Source organism: Calypte anna, chromosome 1 (genome assembly GCF_003957555.1).
Source record: "Calypte anna isolate BGI_N300 chromosome 1, bCalAnn1_v1.p, whole genome shotgun sequence".
Lineage (NCBI taxonomy): Eukaryota > Metazoa > Chordata > Aves > Apodiformes > Trochilidae > Calypte > Calypte anna.
In genome coordinates, this window is record NC_044244.1 from 127,887,292 (window position 1) to 127,900,205 (window position 12,914).

At 36.9% G+C, this 12,914-nt stretch overlaps 1 protein-coding gene across 4 annotated transcripts in view; it reads right to left on the minus strand.

The window, feature by feature from the left end:
• Positions 1-12,914, minus strand: part of STS (steroid sulfatase) — a 110,942-nt gene that overhangs the window by 80,664 nt on the left and 17,364 nt on the right. For 3 of the 4 annotated variants that reach the window (XM_030447498.1, XM_030447491.1, XM_030447481.1), the window contains 3 exons: positions 5,886-6,038; positions 3,975-4,096; positions 1,548-1,670 (listed from right to left, as the gene is read on the minus strand). In XM_030447498.1, coding sequence (XP_030303358.1) covers positions 1,548-1,670; positions 3,975-4,096; positions 5,886-6,031 — 391 coding nt within the window. In that variant the 5' untranslated portion in view covers positions 6,032-6,038. The remainder of the gene's footprint in view (positions 1-1,547; positions 1,671-3,974; positions 4,097-5,885; positions 6,039-12,914) is intronic. The other variant, XM_030447507.1, reaches the window with a different exon arrangement.

Below are 12,914 nucleotides of genomic sequence, written 5' to 3' on the forward strand. Positions count from 1 at the left end.
GCAAAGACTCCCTGACCTAGACCGATATGATGTGATAATAATATCAGCAGAGGCAGAAAATGGGCTGACTGGGAATCAGAGCCTGCCTATCTAGTCTTCAAATCTACATAATTTTTCTTTTTGTCATTTACATGTGCTTTATCCTTAATTTTAAAGCACTTCTTGATTTTTGGAAGCCTTCATTATACTCTAAGGATATGGTAATATTACATCTTACAGTTTCCTAGCAATCATTCAGGCCACTTGGAAGAATTGTTCATTAAGCATCATGAAGATAACTTCTAGAGATCTAAGTGGCAAGCTGTCATGTTGCAGTGAAAGTAGTTAAAAAAAGAACATTAACTAGGTCAGGCCCAGAATATGAGTTGCATGACAGTGCTTGTTACAAATAGAGAAATGATTTTTTTTTCAGTCTCAAACTGAATACAGAAAAACAGGAAATAACTCCATGATAAACATGACCAATTACAAATGGCTTTTTTGCACTATGGTTTGAATACACACGTACTACATATACTTCTGCTAATATTTTATGAGTTTCTGTTTTGAATTAGTGAGGACATCAAGGTGTTTCACACTTTATAAGACTGGGGTATAGTTAAGCAGGATTTTTAGGTAGGAATATTGACATTGGTTACATAATACAGGTATTTTTTGGATAGTAGTGTGAATTATTAGCCTTGCTAAACAGCCCATTTAAATCAAAAACTACTCCCAAATTTGCCAGTTTTTGTTACATTTAAATAACATATTTTGTTATATTATATCTAAATTATTAGTAGTAACTAATATTAACTAGTAGCAATATACCAGTATGTGGTCCTCTGAACAATTATTTCCTGTCAATACTAGTACAGAAATACATTATGTAATACAAGATGCATTTCAGAAATAATATTTTAAAATGCAAGCAGTGTGGGAAAAAAAAATAAAAATCACATTATTTAAATGTTATACCTTCATGATTCATCTAGTGGGATTCCTTTTACCTACCACTGGATGGATATCTATGCTGCAGTTAGTTGTATGAACTACCTTGATAACGAGAGAGAAATATATTTTGATATTAAACTTCTTTTATATTTCCTAGAAATGCCCATTTCTGTCTGATGACTAAGAAGAGAACCTACAGACTTAGCCAAGGCCTTATATTATACACTCTGTGCTATTTGAAGACTGGTGAAATGAATCCCACAGCTGTGCTGACTTGTCCCCTGACATTGATCCCTCATCATCTCTCTGTTCTAATCACACTCTTATTTATACAGAAAACTTTTCAAGTGCTTGACCAATATTCAGTTTGTTCATCATGGTCCTTCAGTACCTTACACAACAAGATTATAACTATACAAGTGAATCAGACATAGTTACCTGATTAGTGTTTCATGTATGCATAGGAATGGCCTCAGCTTTGTACCAGAAAAATAAACTCATTACGCTGTGGGGGAAGAAAGCTTAGCGCAGACCCTTAGTATCCTGTAAGGTAAGCTAATGTTCTTTTGATTGAAATGAATTGAAAATAATGCTCTGTGTATACGAAATTTTACCTATTAGAGCTGTTGCATAACCTCTCTGCTTCAGGAGTTTGGAAAAAGTGATTTCTTCAGAAGGAAGTCCCCCAGATGAGGCAGAAAACACGAAAACGCCGACTCGAGAGAAGGCAGCCATTCCTACAGACAGGGAAAATGGATGAGACTTGGATAATATCCTGTAAGAACTTCCATCCATTCTTTTCACATGCACTTTTTTGCTTTAGGTAGTATCACTTAAATGGCATATTATTAAATGTTGCAAGTGGAAGATACAATTATCTAGTTAGCTGAGTGAAGTATTGTCTGTATTGACACCAGAAGCTGAGAAGTGTAGAAAAAAATCAGCTTATAAAAATGAGGACAGCCATCACAAAAACAGCTGCAGCCCTTTCTGTAGATGTTCTAAGGTATAAGACATCTGAAAGAAGTTGAACCTGCATAATTCATTTTTCTTGTTCACGAGGAAGGTTCTGCTCTCAGAACTTCCACTTTCTTCATCTGTGGTTTTCTACGAGCCTTTAAGCCTGTAAGGTTATTTGAGAGGAAACAATTGAGGTAGCAAAGTCTAACAACTGGGGATGTAAATATTATGAGGCAAAAAGAGAGCAAGAGTCTCATTCTTGAAATAGAGTGGCTATTATAAACTCCTCTCAGGATGAGGAACTTGAAAGCTGAAGTTCATGAAAATTAGATTACTAAGATTCCAGATAAGAGCTGGGTCTGAGCATAGACAGACAGAACACAGCATATCTATGTAAATCTGTGCAGATGTATCTCCAGGAAGTCTGAATTATGCACCTGGATGATTTCAGTACCGAAGTTATATGACTGATGTAGACAACCAAAATCTTTCCTCAGGTATTCTTTGTGGTAAGATGAAACAAAGATGTGTAAGACTGGTTTATCAAAGAGAGCTCAACCTACACTTCAAATGTTAACTTCAGTTTTTCATCCCAGATAGCTTTACTGATCAACAGTTCAGTAAGTTTCAGCCATCAATACAAATCTATGCTTTATTTATACTTATTTTGGAACTGTAATCAGTGTAATTGCCCTAAGTTACCAGAATGACAGTACAGAACTGTTTTTGTGTTTTGTTTTTTTTTTTTCCCATAGTTACCTTTCTATACAAATACCACATTTTGGAATATTTTTCTTTAGCTCTATTAGTAGAAGATTTAAATTTCTAGCATTTTTTCCCACATCATTATTCTGCTATCTTCTAAAATAAATCTTTACTAGATCTTCACTGATGTTAAGTAGTCCATATTTAGTAATTTCATAATTTAATTAAGACAAAGTTCAATTTTTGCACCTATATGGGAATGATTAGGTATGACTGAGAGCAGGGCAGTTGAAAAACAAAACCAAACCAAAAACAGCTCAAATGCTAATTTTTCAGAAATAAGAACAAGGATCATAATGGAAAGTGACCTGTGGCTTTACCTGCAGTAAATGTTAATAGCTATATAGCTGTAAGAGCTTTATAAAATTTTCCTGTGCAGCTGAATGAAATGGAAAATTTAGCAAGTTATATTAGCTGGCACATTTGCAGAAGCTTGTTACTTGATTTGAATGAGCATGAACGTATCAAGTAGGCTCCAGAGTCTTGCTTTGCTTTCATTCCCAGAAGCAAGGACAGGATGTTTTATCACTAATGAACAAGTGATCTGATTAATGTATAATGATCCTTGCTAAAAATGATGTTAAGGGAATGTTAAAGTTGCATGGCTAAGCACTGAGGAGCTCAGTCCCAGCACACTAAAATAAACAGAATGGATCTTCACTGATTCAAATGGGCTTTGGATCAGGTATTTTATAAAAGTAAGAGAAGTTATTAAATGCATGTATTCATAGGGTAATTGACACTGTGTATGGGTAGATATAGAACAAAAACACTTAGAAGGAAGGGAGGTTTTTTATTTCTTCTCAGTTTTAAGGACTGCCTGAATTCCTTTATAAACCCTACTTCATGTCCTCCTCCTTCTTCTGCTTAAAAAATGAAATTTTTTCTGAACCAAAATGTTTTTTAAAAACAGAAATACATGAGCACAAGGATTTGCAAGAAGTTCTACTACTGTGTCATTCTAGACTCACTTCTGTGGTGTTCCACCAACATCCTGGAGCAGACTGAATGCAACTGAGGAGGCAGAGTAAACACCTTCAGACAGTGTAAGAGTAAGATCTGGACAGTGGAGGAAGTCTGTGATTTTTTAATGTAAGGAACAGATAAATGCCACTATCTGATGGTTTCCTCATTTTTATTTTTATTTTTTTAATATTTTTCTCAGTAAAAAAGCAGGTTTTAGTTGCTTTTTTTGTCTTTTGGATTTTTCCATATATAGGTAATATTTCAAATGGTGACCACCTCTGCTGAGCTTGATTAGTCAGTGAAAGCAGTACCTAACCTGCAGTTGATAAGGGTATCACAACTTATTTTACCTGATCGTATGGGATAGCGCCCCGTCAGGAAAGCTGCCCTGCTTGGAGTACAAAGTGGGGATGCTGCTATATGCTGAGTAAGTGTCACTCCTTCTTCTGCCAGTCTGTCAATATTGGGAGTTCTACAGAAATACAAGCAGGAAAAAAAAAAAAGTCAAAAGAATACACAAATAAGATCATTTGAAAATGGGTTAGGTGAGATCAAGGCATCTGAGGCAAAACCTAACAGGAAAATCTAGTTAAGACCATATGCAAACTATCAAGCCCATGGTGGTGTTGCAATTCTAAATACTATTATGCCAAATATTGTTACAGTAGGTGTCATCACTGAACTGACACTGTGGCATTGTGACAAATTCTTTTTTCCCCACTTCCATCTAGTCTCCAAACCACTCTGTGATTCTGATCCCATGACTCTGTGATTCATGGCCACTAAACTGTTATACCTGGATTTATTGTATTGGAATCCTCTAAAATGCTGTAATTCCTGCTTGAATTCCTCAGTGTTCTTCCCCAGAACTGTAACTTTCCTATTTACTTGTCCTTTCTGCTACAGCAACAGGGAGAGGAGAGACTGGAGAAAAGCTGTGCTCATTTACTCCCTACTTGGTTCCTCTTCTGTCTTTCCTCAGCAAAAGTTTCCTGCAATGTTGTGTGGTGGTATCAGTTATTAGGGTAGATTCAAATAGTTATGACTCTGTTAGGCTCTATAAACAAGGTTTAAATGTCTGACAGGACCACTTCTGCAATATTAAATGCAGAAGCAAATCCAAGTTTCCACACTGGCATGGGAAACTTGTCTGTGACCTGGCTCATTAGGTAGATGAAAACTGGTTCCTGCAGGGAAAAATCCTGTGCCCCTGGTTCTACAGTAATAAACTAGGAATGAAGACTGGCCAGGGGTGCAGCATGCTTTAACAGGTCTCTGATTTGGGAAATTAATGGCAATGACCTGAAGACACACTATGTTTCCAATTATGTAAGTCTGAATCATCAGAAACAATAATTGTCCAACATTTCCAAACATTAATTCTTTGCCTCGGATAACATCACCTACTGATAACAAGCAGTATACTGAAATTTCTTCATATTCCAAGGATGTAATTCCCACATGAGAGAACACAGATCTTGGAGAAGTTTGAGTCCTCGTGAGGCGACTGATTCAAGCATCAGTGTTCTATGTACTTCTTTCCTGTTTAAACTGGAAGCTGGAACTTGAGGAGTATGGGGGGTTTTTTTGAGTTTCAGTTGCAAGGAGTTTTTACTTGTAACTAATACCAGTGGGAACAAGACTATTTAACATTTGACATGAAAATGCTTTTTGTCTGTATGGCTTTTTTAAACTTGATCAAAGACTTTTCACCTTTTCACCACTAAAACACAATGCCTAGGTATAATTCGTTCTATTTATACAACCATTACTGGTGGTAAGGATCATACTGGGGAACACTGCTGCATTACTGAGGTAAATGAATGCTTGCATAGATGATGATGATTTTATTTGCTACAGCCTGAAGATAAATGAAGGAAGAAAATCTGCACCTTATTTCCAGTTGGTTAGTGACTAGCTTGTTTTTAATCACAAATGGCTTAATTCATAGTATTTGTGTCACATATATTTCAGAAGACAGTTGATTATACTTTGCTTCTTTAGACCTCTTCTCTATACCTTGCTTCATTGGTTGGTTGCTCAATTCCTGTGATGCAATTTCTCAGTGGGATAAATACATCAGAGAAGTCTAATTTTCTTATTGAGTAAAGAAAGATCAAATATTGCATTCTCTGGAAAGGTTATTAACTTTGGTTACTTATAAAGAAACTAATTAAATTTTTCAATGTTTTGGGGTTTTTCGCTTTATGAATCCATAGAAAAAACTCCAAAGCTACACTTTTCCAAATGCATCAGCATACCTTAAGGTTCTGTTCCCATAACATCCCAGGTCTCCAATACCAAGATCATCAGCCATCAGTAAAATGACATTGGGATTTGAAGCACTCTGTGTTTTGAAGCTCTTTATGGCGCACTGGTAAATTATTAGAAATAAAAGGAGTCTCATCTTCTTCCTGTTGTGTAAGAACAGGCAGAAAACTATAACAACTAGACTTTTTTAATTTGACTATTGATCTAAAATAATCATAGAAAAAGAAAATTAGATTGCATATTATTGGCTAAATTAGATTGCATATTATTGGCTTTTTTTTTTTCTCATGAGCAGTTTTTTTTAAACATTATTTTCTCTCTCATATTTATTAAAAATATAAAGGCATCTTTTAGTACATAGCTCATTTTTTCTCCAATCCCTTTACACAGATAAGAACTTTTAAGTAAAGATGAAAAAAGAACTAGTTACAACCACAGTGACCATACTTTTGCATACACAGTAGCTCTATAGAGAAGCAATAAATCAAGAGAGCGCTAAGGTGCTTTGTTTTGTTTCTTAACATACTACTATGATTTGAGGAACACAGAAACTGAAATAATTCAGGACCAAAATTTCCCAGGTCCATTGCAGAAAAAAGTACATCAATTCTGCTACTGAAGTAAATGACTTATTAATTCTCTTCAAAAATGGTAAAGAGCTTTTTGTCAGGAATAAGTAATATGGAAAAGGGGGTGAAGAGATGCTTATCCAATTATTTAAATGAATGGTTAAGAGAAAGCTCTTCACAAAAGCTGTAAATATCAGGATCTACAGCAAAAGTATAGAATACTGTCAAATATTTTTGCATAAACAATGCTCATTAGCTTAAAACAGGATGAAGAATGTATTGTAGAGAATATTAGGTAACATTTTATGCTTTTATGATAAAAGCACAGTCTATTTGCAGATGTGCATACTATGAATGCTAATTTACCTAAACAGGGACTTGTCATACTTTTTTTAAACTGCATTGACTCAGTCTTTGCTGAAACTGAGTGCCTCTAGACTGTGATGGACTGTGCCAAGTATACAGCAAAAAAGAACAGAAACTCTCTTTACCCCTAGTGATACTCCCATCTCTTCTGGATGCAGGCAGACTTTTTCAAATGCAGATGAGGCATGAGTCACACCTACACTGGATTATGCTGGGACAAGAAGGAAAGCAGAGGAAATCAGGACTGAAGTAGAAATTTTCAAGTGAGGAGTAAGGAAAGGAACTAGAAATGAGACTTTCCAGAGAGAGTGGGGACCGCAGGTCAAGAAATAAAAAACCTATAAATGATTGAGTTATGATAGATAAAGTAACTGGAGAGAAAATAAAGAAGTCAGAACTGGAAGAGCTGGTGCAAAGAGACTTTACATCAAGGGAGGCACATTCATAAATCAGTGGGGTATGGAGGCTAAAAGTATCTGTACTGAAGACAAAGTAGTCAGAACTGTAAGATCTTGCACTGACTTGAATGCAAGAACAAGAAGGGAAGTTTGAGACCCAACTGGGATGAGAATTGCATATTGAAATAAAAAGAAATGGTAGAGGGTTTAAGAAACTGGAAGGGACACACAAGCACAACAAGATAGCAAAACAGATTGAGAAAAAGAGGGGAGAGAACTGGGAGTGTCAGGGATGAAAGAGCTCAGGTTATATGATTAAGGCAGAAAAGGAAAAGAGCCTGGGCAGATAAGACTTGTAACTGAGACTAGTGAGAAGAGATCAAAATAGTAGGGAAAAATCACCTTGGTCAAACTTTTAAAATCTTGCTGTATGTGTTATGCAGACTCTTCATATAATATTTAAAATAAATCTACCTGCCAAAGTTAACAATAGTTATATCCAGTATTGACTGGATCATTGTCATTTGCAAAGTGGCTGAAAATCTTATTCCTGCAGAAGTTAGCCTCACTTAGCTCCTCCATTTTTCACTTTGCAAATCAACAACAGCAAAATATTATTGAAAGATGTCTCTGATACAACATTGCTGGATACTTCTCCATTCTGAAGGGATAGCTGTAGACACTCTCACACACTGGGCTATTTTCCTCCACCTCTGAAGGGAATTCAACAAGGAAACAGGAAACCAAAATTAATCCAAACAACTCCTGATTTCTCTGGTGTACACTCTCTGCTGCAGACTTTAATGCAACTTGAAAGGATATGCTTGGAAAGGAAGCAAAAATGGATGGATTATATTGAGTGGAATGGACAACAGTAAAGAAATACAGAGGCCTAAAGAGGGAAGAATGTGAGAAAAATAAAGCTCTGAGAATGCTGAGGCTTGTCTGGGTTACATCAGGGTTTTTCATGATGAAAAGACAGGCATGTGATGGTCTAACATGAAAATGATAATATAGATTACATGAAACTTCCACTTAGCCTAGTATTTGGTCTCCAACAGCATCCAATCCAAATACTTAAGGAAAGAATATAAAAAAGTTGGTGAGTATGCTTTTTCTCTGGTGCATCCTTCTACCTTTTGGCAGTCAGTAGTTAGGATATTTTGGACAGGAGAGCATAAACTCAGTAGCCCCCCCATGAATCTTTTTATTTTTATTGATTTAAGTGCATTTTTAATTTTGTTTTGGTTTTTGGGTTTTTTTTTTCCATTGAAACAATTGCATTTTTTTTTTACCCCCACAACATCCTTTAGGTGTTCCTGCAATAGGCTGTAGCTTTGAAGGCTTATCTTTTAAAATCAGGTGACACCATTTTTTTCTTACTTTCATACAGGACGCAAGTGTAATTTTCAATTTCTTCACTTTCCTTGCAATATAATAGGACTACTAGAATCTTCTTGCTTTCTAACGTGGTTAAGTTGAATAGATTTAAGAGGTGCTTAGTTTCCTACAAGAGCCATATAAGATACTGGATTTCATACACATTATTTCACATGACAATACTTTAATCATTGTATATGAACCTGTATAGATGCATACCTACATAGAGGTGTCAAGACAAACATTTGCACACGTATGGGGGTACATATATGCATAGCCTTCCCTTTCTACATACCTTCAAATTACATTTCCAGCATCCTAATACATTTTTCTTTCTGTATTACAACAAATTACATACAAATTAGTAACAGATTTAATCTACTATTTGTTGATATGTCTCATATGGATTTACAAAACATTTCTTTTAGGTTTGGGTTTTCTGCATTGAAAATGCTGACAGAGCATTTAGAAGCAAGAGTTGTCTTCCACCCTTCCATCCCCATAGGATAATAACTGGCTCTCAACATGGTTAGCTGTTTCATCCTTATCTTGATTACTAGGGACACATACATTTCTTACAAGAATGATGATATGTAACTCTTTCAACTCCTCTTCCCAACTGAATCATCCCAGTATTTTTATTCAGTTCAATTAAGGAATTTATCTTTACACTACTCTTTTAATGTAACAGAACCCTGTGAGAAAAAGCTTCATATACTTTATCCTTTAAGGTATAGTGTTTTCTGATGAAACGAGCAACATTTAAAAATATTCACCTTATTAAATAGTGCTGTGTTGCTAACCATAAGCAGCACACAAAAAACAAACCCAAAAAACCCAAACAAAACCCACTTTACCTTGCTTAATTGAATTCCAGAACTTGAAATATGTCCTTAAGAGTCAGAAATATCACATGGTAAACAAACTAGAAAATAACCCCTCCTTCCGTAAGATTCTGCAAAGATAACATTCCCAAGCTTCGTGAGAAACAAAAAAATTAAGTTTTAAAATTGTAACAAATTGTAAAGTAATATTGTATACTAATAATAAAATTCTGACATTAGCTTCAAAGCTGTTCAAATCTCTCAATGAATTCCTCTTAAAAGTCAGTCATATCTGTTTTGTCTTTTATGCCATATGACTGTGAAAAGGGAAATAAGCCCACACGTCTGACCTGCTCCTAATGCTAATTCATTTAGACAAGCATCGCTTTCCATTTGCAACAAGCTAAGACCATGCAAAAGTCAGTTATAGCATTCTAATTGATGACTGCTAACCCAATCTCAGTAATATGATTGCTTCTAATATTTGTTTTTATAGGGTAAACTCATTTTCGCTTACTACTTATTTTTCAATATTGCATTATTTCTCATCCTCTCAGAATCATAGAATTGGCTGGGTTGGAAGGGACCTCTGAGATCATAGAGTCCAACCCTTGAACCACCGTTGCGGTTGCTAGACTATGGCACTGAGTGCCACATCCAGTCTCTTTTTAAATATCTCCAGGGATGGAGAATCCACCACTTCCCTGGGCAGCCCATTCCAGTGCCTGATCACTCTCTCCGTAAAGAAATTCTTTCTAATATCTAACCTAAACTTCCCCTGGCACAACTTAAGACCATGCCCTCTTGTCTTGTTGAAAGTCGTCTGGCAAAAGAGACCAACCCCCACCTGGCTACAACCTCCTTTCAGGGAGTTGTAGAGAGTGATGAGGTCTCCCCTGAGCCGCCACTTCTCCAGGCTGAACAGCCCCAGCTCCCTCAGCCTCTCCTCATAGGATCTGTGCTCAAATCCCTTCACCAGCCTGGTTGCCCTCCTTTGGACCTGCTCCAGCACCTCAATATCCTTCCTAAACTGAGGGGCCCAGAACTGGACACAGTACTCGAGGTGTGGCCTCACCAGCGCTGAGTACAGGGGCAGAATCACTTCCTTGGACCTGATGGCCACGCTGTTCCTGATACAGGCCAGGAGGCCATTGGCCTTCTTGGCTACCTGGGCACACTGCTGGCTCATGTTCAGCTTCCTGTCAATCCAGACTCCCAGGTCCCTTTCTGCCTGGCTGCTCTCAGCCACTCTGTCCCCAGCTTGTAGCGCTGCATGGGGTTGTTGTGGCCAAAGTGCAGGACCCGGCACTTGGCCGTGTTAAACCTCATCCCATTGGAATCAGCCCAACTCTCCAGTCTGTCCAGGTCCCTCTGCAGAGCCCTCCTGCCTTCCAGCTGATCGACACTTCCCCCCAGCTTAGTGTCGTCTGCGAATTTGCTGATGGTGGACTCAATCCCCTCATCTAAATCATCAGTGAAGATGTTGAACAGAACCGGGCCCAACACTGATCCCTGGGGGACACCACTGGTAACCGGCCGCCAACTGGATGCAGCCCCGTTCAGCACCACTCTCTGGGCCCGGCCCTCCAGCCAGTTCCTATCCCAGCACAGGGTGCTCCTGTCCAAGCTGCGGGCTGACAGCTTCTCACCAGTCCTCAGAGCCAGGTGTGCTCCTCCTGCTTCCTAAAGGCCAGTCATATCTGATGTGCTTTTTAGTTGTTAGGGTTTTGTTTCCAGAAAACCCTAAGTGACATGGGAATCTTCCACATTAGCTATTGGTTAGGTGCTTTGGATTCAGCACCAGATTGCACCAGAAAGCACCAGTTTGCTTTCCAGGCTGGAAATGGCTTGCACTCAGCCCTCTCATGGTGTGGTCAAAGAGGGCTGGGTCTGTATCTGTAAACTGCTATCTGTGTCTGTAAAAAAGCTGGGATGCTTTTCTGAAAACTGCCATGAGATTTCATCATGCATCTTCATAAATAAATAACCTGTATTTAATTTAATAAAAGATGCCTTATTGTAAGACAGAAATTTCACTTAACATGAGCTGGGAAAAACACCAGAACAAATAAACATGTTTCTTGCTGAAGCATGACTAATTACTGAGTCTGAATCAAACAGAGATTAAGCCACCCAGCCTCCATCAGATACAAGTTTAATTTAGGTATCTCTTTAAAATGGTTTCTCAACAATTTGCTAATTTCATCTGAACTAAATTATAGAACTTAATGTCTTTACAAATAACAAACATTACTTATGCTACTAAAGTATAACCTGAATGAAAAATAAGATATTTTGTAATATAATGCTATTATTTTATTTGTAATAAAGCCCTCTGCATAATTACATACAAATATCAGTGCATATACTCTTCTATTATTACCAATTCACAGTATTCCTTCTGTTAGACTTCTAAATACGGACTCTGGTCAGCTGTATAATAAAAGAGAACCACAATATAAGACAGGTAGTCGTTCTATTTGCCAACGAGGAGAGAGAAAAATATTTTCTTTTTTTTTAAAAAAAGCAAGATAATATTCAGTAAATATTAGTGACTGTGTCATGTAACTTCCTGGAAATTGGAGATGTGTTCAAAGCAATTAAAAGGAAATTTTCAGATTTGGTAATTACAAATTAGTAAAATGTTTGTGTATGCATTAAGGATGCAGTTTGTCTGTGTCTTTAATCTTCACCACTTCACAAGGATTTTAGGTCTGTATCTGTGTATTGTTTCTGTTTCTTTTGTGTTTAGCATAAATATATAAATTACTATTAGACATTGATGGAAAAGAAGGATGAGATGACAAAGCTTAATTTCTGAAAACCCTACCAACTTCAGTAAATATTACATGATGCTGGCTGAAAACATGTGTAAAGATGTTGACATATGCTAATATTAAGTATCAGTTTTAAAGTATAGGCTTATTGGTATAAGCATTTTATAATGCCTTATTAATCAATGTAATATCATGCTTACATACATTCAGGGCTTAGCTAAACTCATCCATGGTATCTACCTCAGTTAATAGTTTTCAAAGCTGTTGAGTCAGGATTTGTTTAATATATCAGATCTAGATGATGTGTGAAATTACTGTCTCTGATACTGCCTTTTTCAAGAGTTTCAAATGGACATGTGGAAGACAATGTGTTACCAAAGCTTTATATTTCTGTTTTTTATGGTAAGTAAACAGAAAAAAACAGTCCTGCACAGCTGGGCAGGTAAGTCCTTACACATGGGCTTAACAGAAGAGCTGTTATGTCCATTTGAATTGCACCAATATATGAACCACAACTTCATCCCTGGCTACAGTTATCCTTACCCTCACCCAACTATAGCCAAACCAGTCTCTTCTGAGTTTCCATTCATATTCAATGTAATCATCCACAAACATTTTAAAAAGGGGAAAAAAATCCTAATTACACATAAAATTGGACTGTGACAACAAACTCCACCAATACTTTGCTTTCACAGCAACAGTGGA